Below are 12,267 nucleotides of genomic sequence, written 5' to 3' on the forward strand. Positions count from 1 at the left end.
TTGGCCCCACTCACAGAATTCTGGAATCACAGAACGTCCTGACTGGAAAGGATCCGCAGGGATCACCCAGCCCTGCCCAGACACCCCAACAATCCCACCCTGGCAGCGCTGTCCAAAGGCTCCTGGAGCTCTGGCAGCCTCAGGGACCATCCCTGGGGAACCTGGGCAGTGCCAGCACCCTCTGGGGGAGGAAGCTTTGCCTAAAAATCCAACCTGACCCTCCCTGGCCCAGCTCCAGCCATTCCCAGGCCCCAGGGAGCGGAGACTGGAGCTGCTCCTTGGGAGGAGCTGCAGATCCCGAGGAATCTCCCCTCAGCCTCCTCTTCTCTGGGCTGGCTGGGGCACGGAAAAGTCCACGGACACGGCCAAAACTTCCCATCCTGCTGACAGCACTCCCTTGAGGCACGCAGAGCCCAAGGCAGAGTGCAGTGACCCTAAAGACACACAGCCACACGCTCTAACAAGTCCTTCTACTCCAAGCACGCCGTTCCCGAGTCGATTTGATCATTTCCAGGCCAAATTCCTCCTTCAGACTAAAGTCAGGAGCAATTCTGTCTTATTTCAGCAAAATCACTCAGCCAGGACTTCCCAGTCCAGCCATGGGAGTGAGGAAGCACGAGGGGACAGTGCCAGCCTGGCAGGGGACACGGGGCAGCCTGGGGGACAGGCAGAGCAGCCCTGCCTTCAGCCACAGCCCCTGGGATGTCTGCAGAGCGCTCCAGAAATGTTCTGGAGCATCCTGTGAGTGCTCACCCCTGGGATTTGAACAGACAGCCTGCCCAGCACCCTTCTGTCTGTTTTTTAGCCATCAAACCGGTCCCCCAGGCTCCCCAGCCTGTGTTTCCCCTCTGTATCAAACAAGGGAAAAGAATTCCATTTGGGGTTCCGAGAGTTTCCAACGAGGATCTACAATTAGAAAAGTACTCGCTGCGGATGATGATGGATAACCCCGGGCTGGAGAGGCTCGGAGCAGATCTTCAGGAGGGTGTGATGACACAAAGCTTTCTGCAGGGCTGTTCTACAAGCCTTCCCCTGAGCCCAAACTTGTTAACCTTCATTTCCCTGCCTGTTTGCAGAGGAGTGACAGCTGCAGCCATAAATCCAGCGCTCAGGTTTCCTGTCAGAGTTTAAAAAAAAAATCAGATAGGGATGAAACCTTCCTCCGACAAGCAAGGAGGAGGAGGGGGGGAAAAAGGAGTGGGAGGAAATCCACGGCTTTAAAATAATTTCTGAAATACAAAAGGGCTCGTGCGAGTCGGGTGCGAAACATCCACTGCAGCGTTCGCTCCCCTCCTCACCTGCCTGCCCATCACCCTCGCCAGGCTCAGCCTCAGGAACGGGGAAAAGCTGTTCTTGGGAAAGGAAGGGGCTGAGGAACATCCCCCAAACATCCGGATGGGAGTGCAGGGAGTGATTCCTGGGGTGTCGGAGTGTGCCCGGAGCCCGGGGAAGGGAGGGATGGAAATCCCGTAATTCCAGCCTGGAAAGGGGGGACACGGCCAGGGAGAGAGGCAGAGAGATGGGAATGCTCTTTTGGCTGTCTCTCACAAATGGTTTTGGGGGGATTGTGCTTTGTTCCCCCCATCACCTGTGATGCTCGCAGAGGCACCAGCTGGGATTTCTGGCGCTCCCAGAACCATCCCTGATCTCTCCTCTGGCAGCTCCCGGAGCCTTCAGCAGCAGGGAGGGCTGTGCAACACACACAGGTCACTGTGAGGAGATAATTGCCCAGCAACCCACGCTGTTCTCGGCCTCTCTGGCTCAAAATCATCTCCACAAACGACTTTCAACTCTTTGTCCTCCCAGCCGCAGTGACCGGGACAAACGATGCCCTCAGGGTGGATGTTTTGCCCCTGAACCCTTGAGGAATGAAAGGAAAATGCTGATTCTCTCTCACATCCCGTTCTCTCCCCGTGGTTTGATTTATTCCCGTTTATTGATTGGATTTGTGCCCCTGATCCCAGCACTGCTCCAGGTGCAGTTCTGGGAGCTGCCAGCACCCTCTGGCCTCCCATCCCACCCCAATCCAAAAGAACTGGGGATCAATCCATGTATAGTCATGTCAAGAGACAGGGAATTACAGGATCCATCTGTCTGCAGCAAAGCAAATTCCCTCTGGAGTATATAAAATTAACTCTTTTTTTTTTTTTTTAATTTTTTTTTATATTTTCTCTTTTTTACTGCAGTCACAACTTTCAGATTTGTCTGCGTGTGGGACAAGGAGAGGACAAGGACGGGGAGAGAGGAGATGTTAATCTGGACAGGGATCAGGCAGGAGAGAAAACTCCTGGGAAAGTGGTCTCCTGGCCCATCCTCCTGCTCTAAAAAAGCTTTGCCACTGATGCTCCGAGGCCTGTGCACAGCGTTTTTCCCAAATTGGGAGTCAGGCTGTCTTTAGGGCTGTAAACCAGACAGTGCAAACAAAAATAGAGCTTGAAAAAGAATGCGAGCAGGGATGCCAAACCTCCCTCATTTCCAAGAGCCTCGCTCCTCTCACATCAGCTTTCCGGCCCACTCCTAAAAAAGCATCCCCATCTTGGAACACAAAGCCCAGAAGGAGCTTTCAAGGTGACATTTTCAGCTTCATTCATAATTCTGGGAAATCTCGCTGTCCTGGGTGGAGAATCCCGGTTCAAACCTGCAGGAAATCCACGGCTGGGGTGGGGAACAGAAATGCATTGCCACCCTGAGCATCTTTAATCCACACCTGGCTGCTCTTTCCACAAGGTTTTTCTCAGTTAAATCTGCTTTAGAGGCACAAGGCTCAGCTCCCATTCCTGATTTTATCATTACTTCCAATAACTCAAACTCACTAAAATTGGAAAAGACTTCCAAGATCATCAAAACACCGCTAAGCCACATCATGAAATGCCACATCCACCGATTTTTCCAACATTTCCAGGGATGCTGACCCTACCACTGCAGCCCTGGGCAGCCCCTTCCAGTGTTTAACCGCTCTTCCATTGAGGAGATATTCCCTAACATCCCACCTGACACATCTGGCTGGCACAGAGCACATTGCAATCCTTGGCTCAGGGAACAAAATAATCCCAGGAAACAAAAGATGGATGCAGAACCGCCCTCAGCTGATGCTGTTCCTGCTCTTCCAGCAGCTCCATCCCTCCTGTGCCAATCCAAACCACTCCTCGCTTCCCAAGGCGCCAAAGTTTTCCTGCCTCAGCCTTTCACAATTCCCTCTCTGCACTCCCTGCTTTTGTCCCTGTTTTTCCTGGAGTCAGCTGGGAGGATGGGAGCTGCTGCAGGGGCCTGGCTGAGTTCCCTGACATCCCTGGGGTCCCTGATCACGGCTGGCACCCCTGGAACTCGCCCTTGGCACCTGTTCCTGTGTGGAACAGGGATTTGCTCCCCTGCTCAAAGCCACCCTCCTCTCCCAAAGCCATTCCTGGATGAAAACACGGATCTGGTGGGCGGCAGGAGGCCTGGATTTAGCAAAGCCCCGCTCTGGGGCAGCGGGAGCCCCTTCATGGCCGTGTCCCTCTGCACAGAGAAGCCCACGGTGCCGGCCCTGCCCTGCCTGGGGCACACCGGAGCCTCTGGCCCTGCACCAGCGCCTGCCTGGGATTTCCACACATTCCAGAGGGAATGAGCTGCCAGGAGCGCTCTGCTCTCCTTCTTCGAGCCAGATCCTGCTGGGTTTATTTTACCTGCCAGCTGAGACTCCAGCTGCTCCCCGGGGCTTGGGAGTGGGATCGGGGCACTGGAGATGGATCCAGCTGGAAAAAAAACCCCATCTGGAGTGGTTCTGCACGCTGTGGGACCGAGCACATCCCAGGCAGCAGGGATGTCACCATCACCTGCCCGGGATTTACATCCCAGCCCTCACCAGAGAGAACAACTCCTGGCAGGAAGCACTGCAGGCAGCGGGAAATGTTCCTGCAGTTCCACGGGGAAAATCGGGATATTCCCATGGCTAATGAGCACAGCCAGAGGAAGCAGCTCCGGCTGACAGCCCCCGGTGCTCTGCCTCTGCCCGGGGTGTCAGCACTGGGGTGAGTTCTGACCTCAGCCCTGCCCTGCTGAGGTGCTGCTCCTGTCTGCTCCAAGGAATGGAAGGATCTCTGGGATCTCTTTTCCTTATATAGTAAAAAGAAATATCCCAAGAGAAGGAAAACACGGCAGGGGAGGAGCCCTTAAATTGGAGAAAAGGGGGAGAGAGGAGGCTCGGTGTGGAAGGATGTGGTTTATCCGTGACAATGATCCAACAGTGAGCCAGGACACCTGGATTTTCCCTGCCTCCAGTTCCTACTATCCTGCCTCTGATCCCTGATTCCCTCCAAGGTGGGAATGACACCTTCCAGGTGGAAATCTCCATCTGGGAGCTGCTGCTGGCTCTGATCAGGGGGGATCCTCAACCTGGTGCTGACCTGGCAGAAAGAGGGCCTGGATGTGCCATGGAAACATCTTGGGGCACAAAAGATGGAAAACATCCCTTTCTTCCCAAAGTTCCCGAGGAAAAGCCCTTCCCTGAGGTGGAGACAGAGCTCAGGTTACCCACAAGTTGTGGAAAAAGCCGGATTTCCATCACTTCTGTGTTCTCCACTGCTCCAGCCTGGGGAGAGCTGTCCTCTCACTGCTGGGACCTTGGAGAGGGAGCAGGGAAGGGAGAGCTTGGAATGCAGCTGGCACAGCCCAAACACAAACCAGAGCCCTCCTGGGGGCAGGATGAGTCTCACACCATTTGTACAACAACCACAAACACTGCGCTGAATTTTCACATCCCAGCCTGGGCTGGGGGAATCAGTTTTCCTCAAATCCTGCCAGTGTGTGTGTCCTTAAAATTGGATCCTGCAAAAAATCTGGAAGAGAGAACAAGTTTTGCCAGCTGAAAGCATGAATTGCAGCTCAGGGTAATATTTTATTGACTCACAACTCAAAAGGAATTTCAGCAATTTGCTTCAAACACTGCTGAAAAATTCTGCTCTGCTTTCTGAGTAACTGCTGAGCTTTCCATGCCAAACCAATTTTTCAAGGCAAAATTGGCAGACGCTAAAACAGGACGTCACTGCTGAAGTGAGCGTTACCTTCAATCACACAGAATGACTTTTACTCCAGAATAATAAAATGTTCTACTCAAAACCAACACTCCTCTGACTCTGACAAGCCACGGACCACTGGGTGCCCCTCAAGGTCCAAGCTGCTCCAAAGGCAGCTGCTCCCGATGAAACACGCCACGGATGAGGGATCAGAAAAGCAATTAAAAGCTCTTTGAACAGCAATAGCTCGGAACAAATACTAATTTGTACTTCTGTGCTGAAGAGAGAATATAAAATAACGTTTTTAGTGCCATTTGATGTAAATGGAGCCTTTTATGTGGAATCATTACAAGTATCAACAGCTCCTTCAGCGAATTCTTCTGGGAAGCCGAGTGGGGGCTTGCGGATCATTTCCCTCTGCAGGGATAACGGCAGCACCTCTCGTGGGCAAACAGAGGGCTCTGTCCTTCTCCTGGATAATCCTGGAGCTGGGAACTGAGACAGCCTGAAGGAGCAGCGATTATTTCCTCGGAGCGCTCAGCGACGCCGGCTCTGGGGCGAAAAGGTTTTGTGCGGCAGAGAGGAGCTCGGGAACGTCCTGGAATAGGATCCCTGTGCCAGGAATGCCAGCCCACCCATCCCAAAGGTGATGCCTTTGCTGCTCAGTGCTGCAGTGCCGTGGCACGTTCTCAGAGCCTCTGGAGGGTTGTCAGCTGCAATGAAGGCAGGACAAGAACTCGTCCAATGTTCTGAAATTGCCTGGCAGATTGACGCAAGGGTGGCCTCCCTCTTTGCACTTGGCTCATCCGTGGGAGTGCTCATGGTGCTGGGGACGGCAGGATTCACAAAATAATGAATACAAGTAAATAAATAAAGAAATGAAGCACAGGAGGGGAAAAAAAAAGCAACCCAGGGACTCCACAGCAGGCAATTAACCTTTGAAATCCAAGCTGTGCTGCTGCTAATGAACAGCACCCTGGAAGATCTGAATTCCCGGCCACTTCCCAGGTGGATGTACCGGGCAGGATCTGACTGCTCCTAATGCCTGGAATGCCAAGGAAATGCCTTCCATCAGCAGCTGCCCGGATCTCCTGCCACCCATGGGAATGGAGGGTGTGAGAAAAGCAGGGTCAGCTCTGCAGAGCACTTCTGGCATCTCCTCACCTTCCCCAGGGGCTGTCGTGGCCACGGGACAGGATCCTCTCCAGGGAATGACACAGAACAATGGTTTGGAATATGGGTAAGGAAGAGATTCTCCCCTGGAAGGGTGGGCAGGCCCTGGCACAGATTCCCAGAGGAGCTGTGGCTGCTCCTGGATCCCTGGAAATGTTCAAGGCCAGGCTGGATGAAGCTTGGAGAAACCAGGGACAGTGGAAGGTCCTGTGGCTGGGAGATGATGATGAGATGATGATGAAGAAGATGAAGAAGATGAAGATGAGGTTGATGATGATGATGAGGTTGATGATGATGATGATGATGATGATGATGATGACTATGATGATGTTTCAAGTCCCTTCCAACCCAAACCATTCCATGATTCCATGACCCAAGCTCCGTGCACGAAAAGGGGGTGGTGCCATTGAGCCAAGAGCAGACTGGTGGGAATTTCACATTCCCATAAAAACACAGACTGAAGTCCCGAGGGGCCTTGGAAGTGGACAATGCTCTCTTTGTCTGGAGGCAGCACAACCTCAGCTCCTGCCGATCTCTGCTCCCTGAGAAGGGACATGATCCAGGGAATGGGATGTCTCACAGCAGGGTCAGGTTGGATTTCAGGGATTTCTTCCCCAGAGGGTGCTGGGCACAGCCCCGAGGCTGCCAGAGCTCCAGGAGCCTTTGGACACCGCTCCAGGTGTGGGATTGTTGGGGTGTCTGTGCAGGGCTGGATGATCCCTGCGGGTCCCTCCTAACTCGGGAAGTTCTGTGATCCCAAAGACGTCCCAGAAGCCCGGTGGGGTTTTGCCTCCAGCCTGGCACCTTCCAACCACGATCCCCTCATCCACAAAAGCTGGACAATGATGCTCCACTGCCTCAAGAGGGCTCCGTGAGACTTCTCTGCAGAGCTCTGCCGGGTCCCAGCACGAGGGGAGCGATCCCAGCAGGACCAGCCCTGCTCCATCTCCCTCTCCACGGCTCCATTCCCCTCACCCTTCCCACACGCGCAGCTCTGATCACTGGAGCTCCCATCAGCTCCAATAAAAATCTGTTTTCTGTGTCCATCTACCTGCAAAGCCACCGGTGCCTACGGAGAAAGTTGGGAAAATAAACAAAGCAAGAAGCCATGAACAAATTTTATATAAAGGGATGGGGCATTTCCCTATGGACAGGGAGGTTTGGGATGGGCTTCCCTGGGGCTGCTGCTCTGGTTTGTTTGCAGTTTGATACAACCAGACAATGGCCTAAAAAACGTGCTCAAAGTCAAGAGCAGAGAAGCTGCTGAAGATGTTTCACTCTGAATAAGCAGTAGGAAGGGTTGGTGGGACAGGTTTCCTAGAAAAGTTGTGGATGTCCCATCAGTGGAAGTATCCAAGGCCAAGCTGGACGGGGCTTGGAGCATCCTGGGATAGTGGAAGGTGTCCCTGCCCGTGGCAAGGTGGTAGAACTGGATGAACCTTAAAATTCCAAACCATTCCAGGATTCTGTGGTTGTGTTTTGCAGGGATTCAGGGCCCAGCAGAGCCCTTCCCATGCTGCCACCGACAGGCACAGAGCACAGGCCTCCCTGGATTCCCTAAAAACTGCTTGGAATAACACAGAACAGCTTGGTGGGAGCAAGGAAAACACAGAGCAGCTCTTAAACCCTTCTAACTTGGGGAACAGCCTCCAGATTTGGGAGGATGGAGAAGATGGCAATGGCAACAGCCACAGCTGGTTACAGCCTGGAGAGGCTCAGAACTTCCCACCTGGAATACTCTGGGAGCAGGTGCTGGGCAGCATCCAGAAAACTGTGACCCCACTGTGTTTTTCCTGTCAGGATCCCAAATGGAGCCGTTCTTCCTCCTGTCCACCCCAGCAGCACGCCGTGTCTCTGGGTCACCATGCCCAGACACCTCCTCCTGCTCCCCACCCCGAGCCTTGCAGCCAATTCTCGCATGAGGGGGGCTCCCAAATCACCCCCAATTTGCCCACAATTTTTTGCACCAAATCTGGGAGCCCAGAGCCATTTTTTCTTGGATTTGGACCGTGCCTCAGCCCCTGGGACACTGCTGGGAGCAGAGGGCTTGGGTGAGGTAGCACCAAGTTGGGCTCTGACACTCCACGCCTCATTATCCCAGTGTCCCAGGCACGTGGAAAAACTTTTCCAGGTTTCACTTCCAAATTCCTCCCCCTTTTTTTTTTTATTGGGCAGTGCCTGCGAGCAGAGCTGGCAGGAATCCGCCACTCCGCAGCCAAAAAAGCTTCAGAATCTTTATTGCCATTGGCTTTGAGATGCCCTAAAGCCTAGCTTTTACAAGGTAAAATCCAATAAAAGGCAGCCAGCTACAGCTCTCCTTTGTTAGCAGCAAGGCTGTAATTATCCCAATTCGCCTTTATGGGACTGATTGGGGACACACTCCATGTGATCCCTGGATTTTCTCCCTGCTGACTGCCTCAGGTTTTCCCCCAGCTCCCATCACGGCAAAATCCAAGGGCTGACAAAGCTGTATCCGCCTGACAAAAGAGTATCCATGCAGAAATGAGGGATGAATGGCCTATTCAGAAGGCACTGACAAGGTGTATTTCCCAATTTTAGAACTTCTTGTGGAACAACGAAGCAGGATTCGACAGGGAGCTGACAGGGACAGCTCAATCCCTGCTGGATTTGGACACTTTGCTGTAATTCTGATTTGGCGTTGCACGGCTGAGGTTGTTTTAGCTGAGTCCTGGGGGTTTTTTTTTGGGAAGAAAATAAGTCTCAGCCTAAAATAGGGGGGAGTTAAAGCGCAGTAGTGGAGAGAAAATGAAGCAGCAGCACTCTGGAGGGTTGTTTGTCATGGTCCTGAGCAGTGCTTAATCCTGGGAAATGCTGCAGAGCCTCTTGTCCTGCCTTTGGGTGGCTCTGCCTTCCCTCCCCATTCCCAATCGGACAGACCATGGAAGAGAGGAGGAGCAGCTTTAAAAATAACCCTGACCTGGTCATGACCCTGCAGGGAAGGTTTTGGGGGAGCCTTTGATCCCAGAAAAACAGACCCTGGTCTCATTGGGATGCGTTTCCTGCGCCTGACACAGAGGTGACACGAGAAGTTCCTGAGCACACCTTGAGAAAAGAGTGGAAAATCCCCATTTTTCCAAGAAGGAAAAGCCCAGAAGAACAGAACTTTGCCAGGGTGACCAAGTGGAGATGTTCCCATGTCTCATCTCCCTGGCCCATGGCACAGCCCCTCCGCTCCCAAACTGTCCTCAGCTCCAGCAGCGCCTCCTGCCATCCCAGCGCTGGGAAGAACAGCACCATTCCTCTTCCCTCCCTCCAAACACTCTAATAAAATCCTACTCACACCCTCTGAGAGCAAATTAAAGCATTTGGAGCCTTCAGGGACACTCTAATTTCTTCTTCTTTGTTGCTTTTAGTATCGCCTGCTAGTTTAAGTCTTATTTGAAGGTTCAGATCAAAGAAGAAATTTCTGCTTGGGTTATCTCCAGCACAACCATCAGACCAAAAGTATTTCCATCACAAAAATTCCTCTTTATACCAATAATTCCCGGCCAAGGAGCAGCCAGGCTCTGAGCAGACACATCCAACACACACATTTCAGCTTGGCACGCCCCAGCAGCACTTCCAGGAGTCCCACACCCCAAAGGCTTCTCCTGCTCCTCACAGGATCATCTTCAGCCCCATTTCCAATGAGGAAAATCCTCGTTCCTCCTGACACCGCTTGGGAGTCGCCCCAAGCCCCCCCTCCAGGAGCACCCGAACCCCGGGGACCCCCTGAGGTCACTCACCTGCTCGTGGTACTCGATGCCCATGCTGAGGGTGTTAATGAGGATGGCGATCATGATCCCGCGGTTGAAGTATTTGCTCTCCACGATCCTCTTGAGTTTGGTGCCGAACGCCTTCCACAGCTTGGTCACCTTGTTCCTCTCCTTGGCTTTCTTCTTCTTCCTCCTCCTCCTGCCCCGCTGCTGCTGGAGCTGGTCCCGGTGGTCCCCGTGCCGCAGGTCCTGTGTGAACTCGTAGACGCCGTTGCTGTCGGAGTCGCCGTTGCTGTCGGAGTCGCTGAGGGCGAACTCGGGGTCGTCCAGGAGGCTGGCACAGAAGGGACAGTCCTGCAGCTCACAGCTCAGCCGTGGGCCAGCAGCGCTGGGCAGAGCCCCGGCCGAGCTCAGCCCCGACAGACGGCTGGGTGTGCGGTGGAGACCTGCGGGGACAAGGGTGCTGTGAGCCACCGAGACACCGAGAGACACCGAGAGACACCAAGAGACACCACTGAGAGACACCGAGAGACACCACTGAGAGATGCCAAGAGACACTGAGAGCCACCATGAGACACTGAGAGCCACCGAAAGCCACCAAGAGGCACCAAGAGACACTGCTGAGAGCCACCAGACACCAAGAGATGCCAAGAGACACCAAGAGATGCCAAGACACACCAAGAGACACTGAGAGACTGAGAGATGTCACTGAGAGCCACCACTGAGAGCCACCACGCACCGAGAGCCACCATGAGCCTCTTCATCTCAGGAGACGTTGTGCACCAAAAGCCACCATGCACCAAGAGCCACTGAGTGCCGCCGAGTGCCACCATACGCCAAGGTGACATCATTCCCCCTTGTCCTGTTGCTCCCTGGGAGCAGATCCTGATCTCCCCGGCTGCCTGCTCCCACCAGGGACTTGTGCAGGGCCAGAAGGTCCCCCCTGAGCCTCCTTTGCTCCAGGCTGAGCCCCCACGAGTGCTCCTCACAGGAATTATTCTCCAGACATCAAAAAAGCCTTCCATCCATCTATCCTTCCAACCAGCTCTGCTTTTGCCTCGTTTTCCCCTCTTGGTCCCTATTCCCACCCATGGCCTCTCCATGGAGCGTGGCCCTCATGTTGTGTGCCGGGCTGAGGGAGGAGTGACCGGCCCATCCCTCCCTGTCCATCATTCCCAATTATCCCTGAGCAGGCTCCCATCATTAACGATCTCTGAGCGCTATCAAGCTGCTCCATCCAATTTATCCACCTCTGCCATTTAGTTCCTAACGAGGAGGGAGAGAGAGAAGTGATCAAAGGTGGCTGCAGACCACAGATCACAGCTCAGAGAGCCACGGAGTCCCCTCAGTCTCCTTCAGCCTTTAATAAAGCTCAGGTGAATTCTCTGGGTTCTGAAATCAAACACACGTTTTGTGGAGTGAGGAGGAACGCTGGTTGTCCTGGAGCCAGGGAAGGGGAGGACAGGGACGAGAGCAACTGGGATGATTTGGGTGGAACAGCACCCAGATTTTATTTCCTCATCTTTAGGAATCCAATCCTTAAGTTTCCTCATATTTAGGAACCTTACTCTCAGTCTCCTCATATTTAGGAACCAGATATTAATGGCAGGAAAATCCTCCAGCAAGAGCACATTACTGGGAGCACAGGACCCTTCCCACAGAATTCCACTTAAGCATCAGCTCCTTGAGATTCAGGGGTGTAATACAAAGGGACAATTTTCCCCTCTCACAGAACCATGGAAAAAAAACTCTAAGCTCACCAAACCCATTAAAACCCAGCGCCATCAAGCCAGATGTGCCACATCCACGGGGTCCCAGTCTGGAGGTGGGGTGACGACCACTTGGATCCGTTTTGGAGAGCCCAGGCTAAAAGCAGCGGCTGCTCCTGGCTCTGAGCCCTGGAGCCTGGAGCTCGCCCAGCAGGAATGCTGATTCCAGCCACGGCACCAAACCAAGCCAACGCATCCCTCCGCTGGAAAACTGGGATGTGACAAGAGTCAAAGCACGTTTTCCTTGCCTGAATGTCACAGGGATATCACAGCGGCCTCCAGAACGGCCTTGGAGGTCAGGCCTGGCTCCTGGGCATTGCGTCAAAGCCACCGCCAGGATCGGGAATGTTTTGCCCCTTGCACGGCGTTCCTGCTCAGGACTGAGCCAAGGAGCGAAGGCTCAGCCCAGCCCCAGGAGCAGCACAGGGAGAGGGGTTTGCCAGCTGGCTTTTAATGCTATCAAAGTGTTAAAAATGATATGAAAAGCCCTGGCGCCGCCGATGTCTTCAAAATACCAGAGTCTCCTTGGCTGCCTGCTAAAATAACCTCCAGCATTGCAGGGCACGGGAACACGGGGAACAGGCTGTACTCGGAGCTCTTCAAATCCACAACAAA

General features: G+C 53.5%; 1 protein-coding gene across 2 annotated transcripts in view; it reads right to left on the minus strand.

Moving 5' to 3' along the window:
- CACNA1H (calcium voltage-gated channel subunit alpha1 H) overlaps positions 1-12,267 on the minus strand; it is a 104,825-nt gene that overhangs the window by 61,281 nt on the left and 31,277 nt on the right. For both annotated transcript variants that reach the window (XM_088063874.1, XM_088063873.1), the window contains exon 8: positions 9,914-10,329. In XM_088063874.1, the coding sequence (XP_087920000.1) occupies positions 9,914-10,329 (416 nt within the window). The remainder of the gene's footprint in view (positions 1-9,913; positions 10,330-12,267) is intronic.

Source organism: Pseudopodoces humilis, chromosome 18, assembly GCF_049639895.1.
Source record: "Pseudopodoces humilis isolate 2021_Gansu_Grassland_sample_001 chromosome 18, ASM4963989v1, whole genome shotgun sequence".
In the NCBI taxonomy this organism is placed as follows: Eukaryota; Metazoa; Chordata; class Aves; order Passeriformes; family Paridae; genus Pseudopodoces; species Pseudopodoces humilis.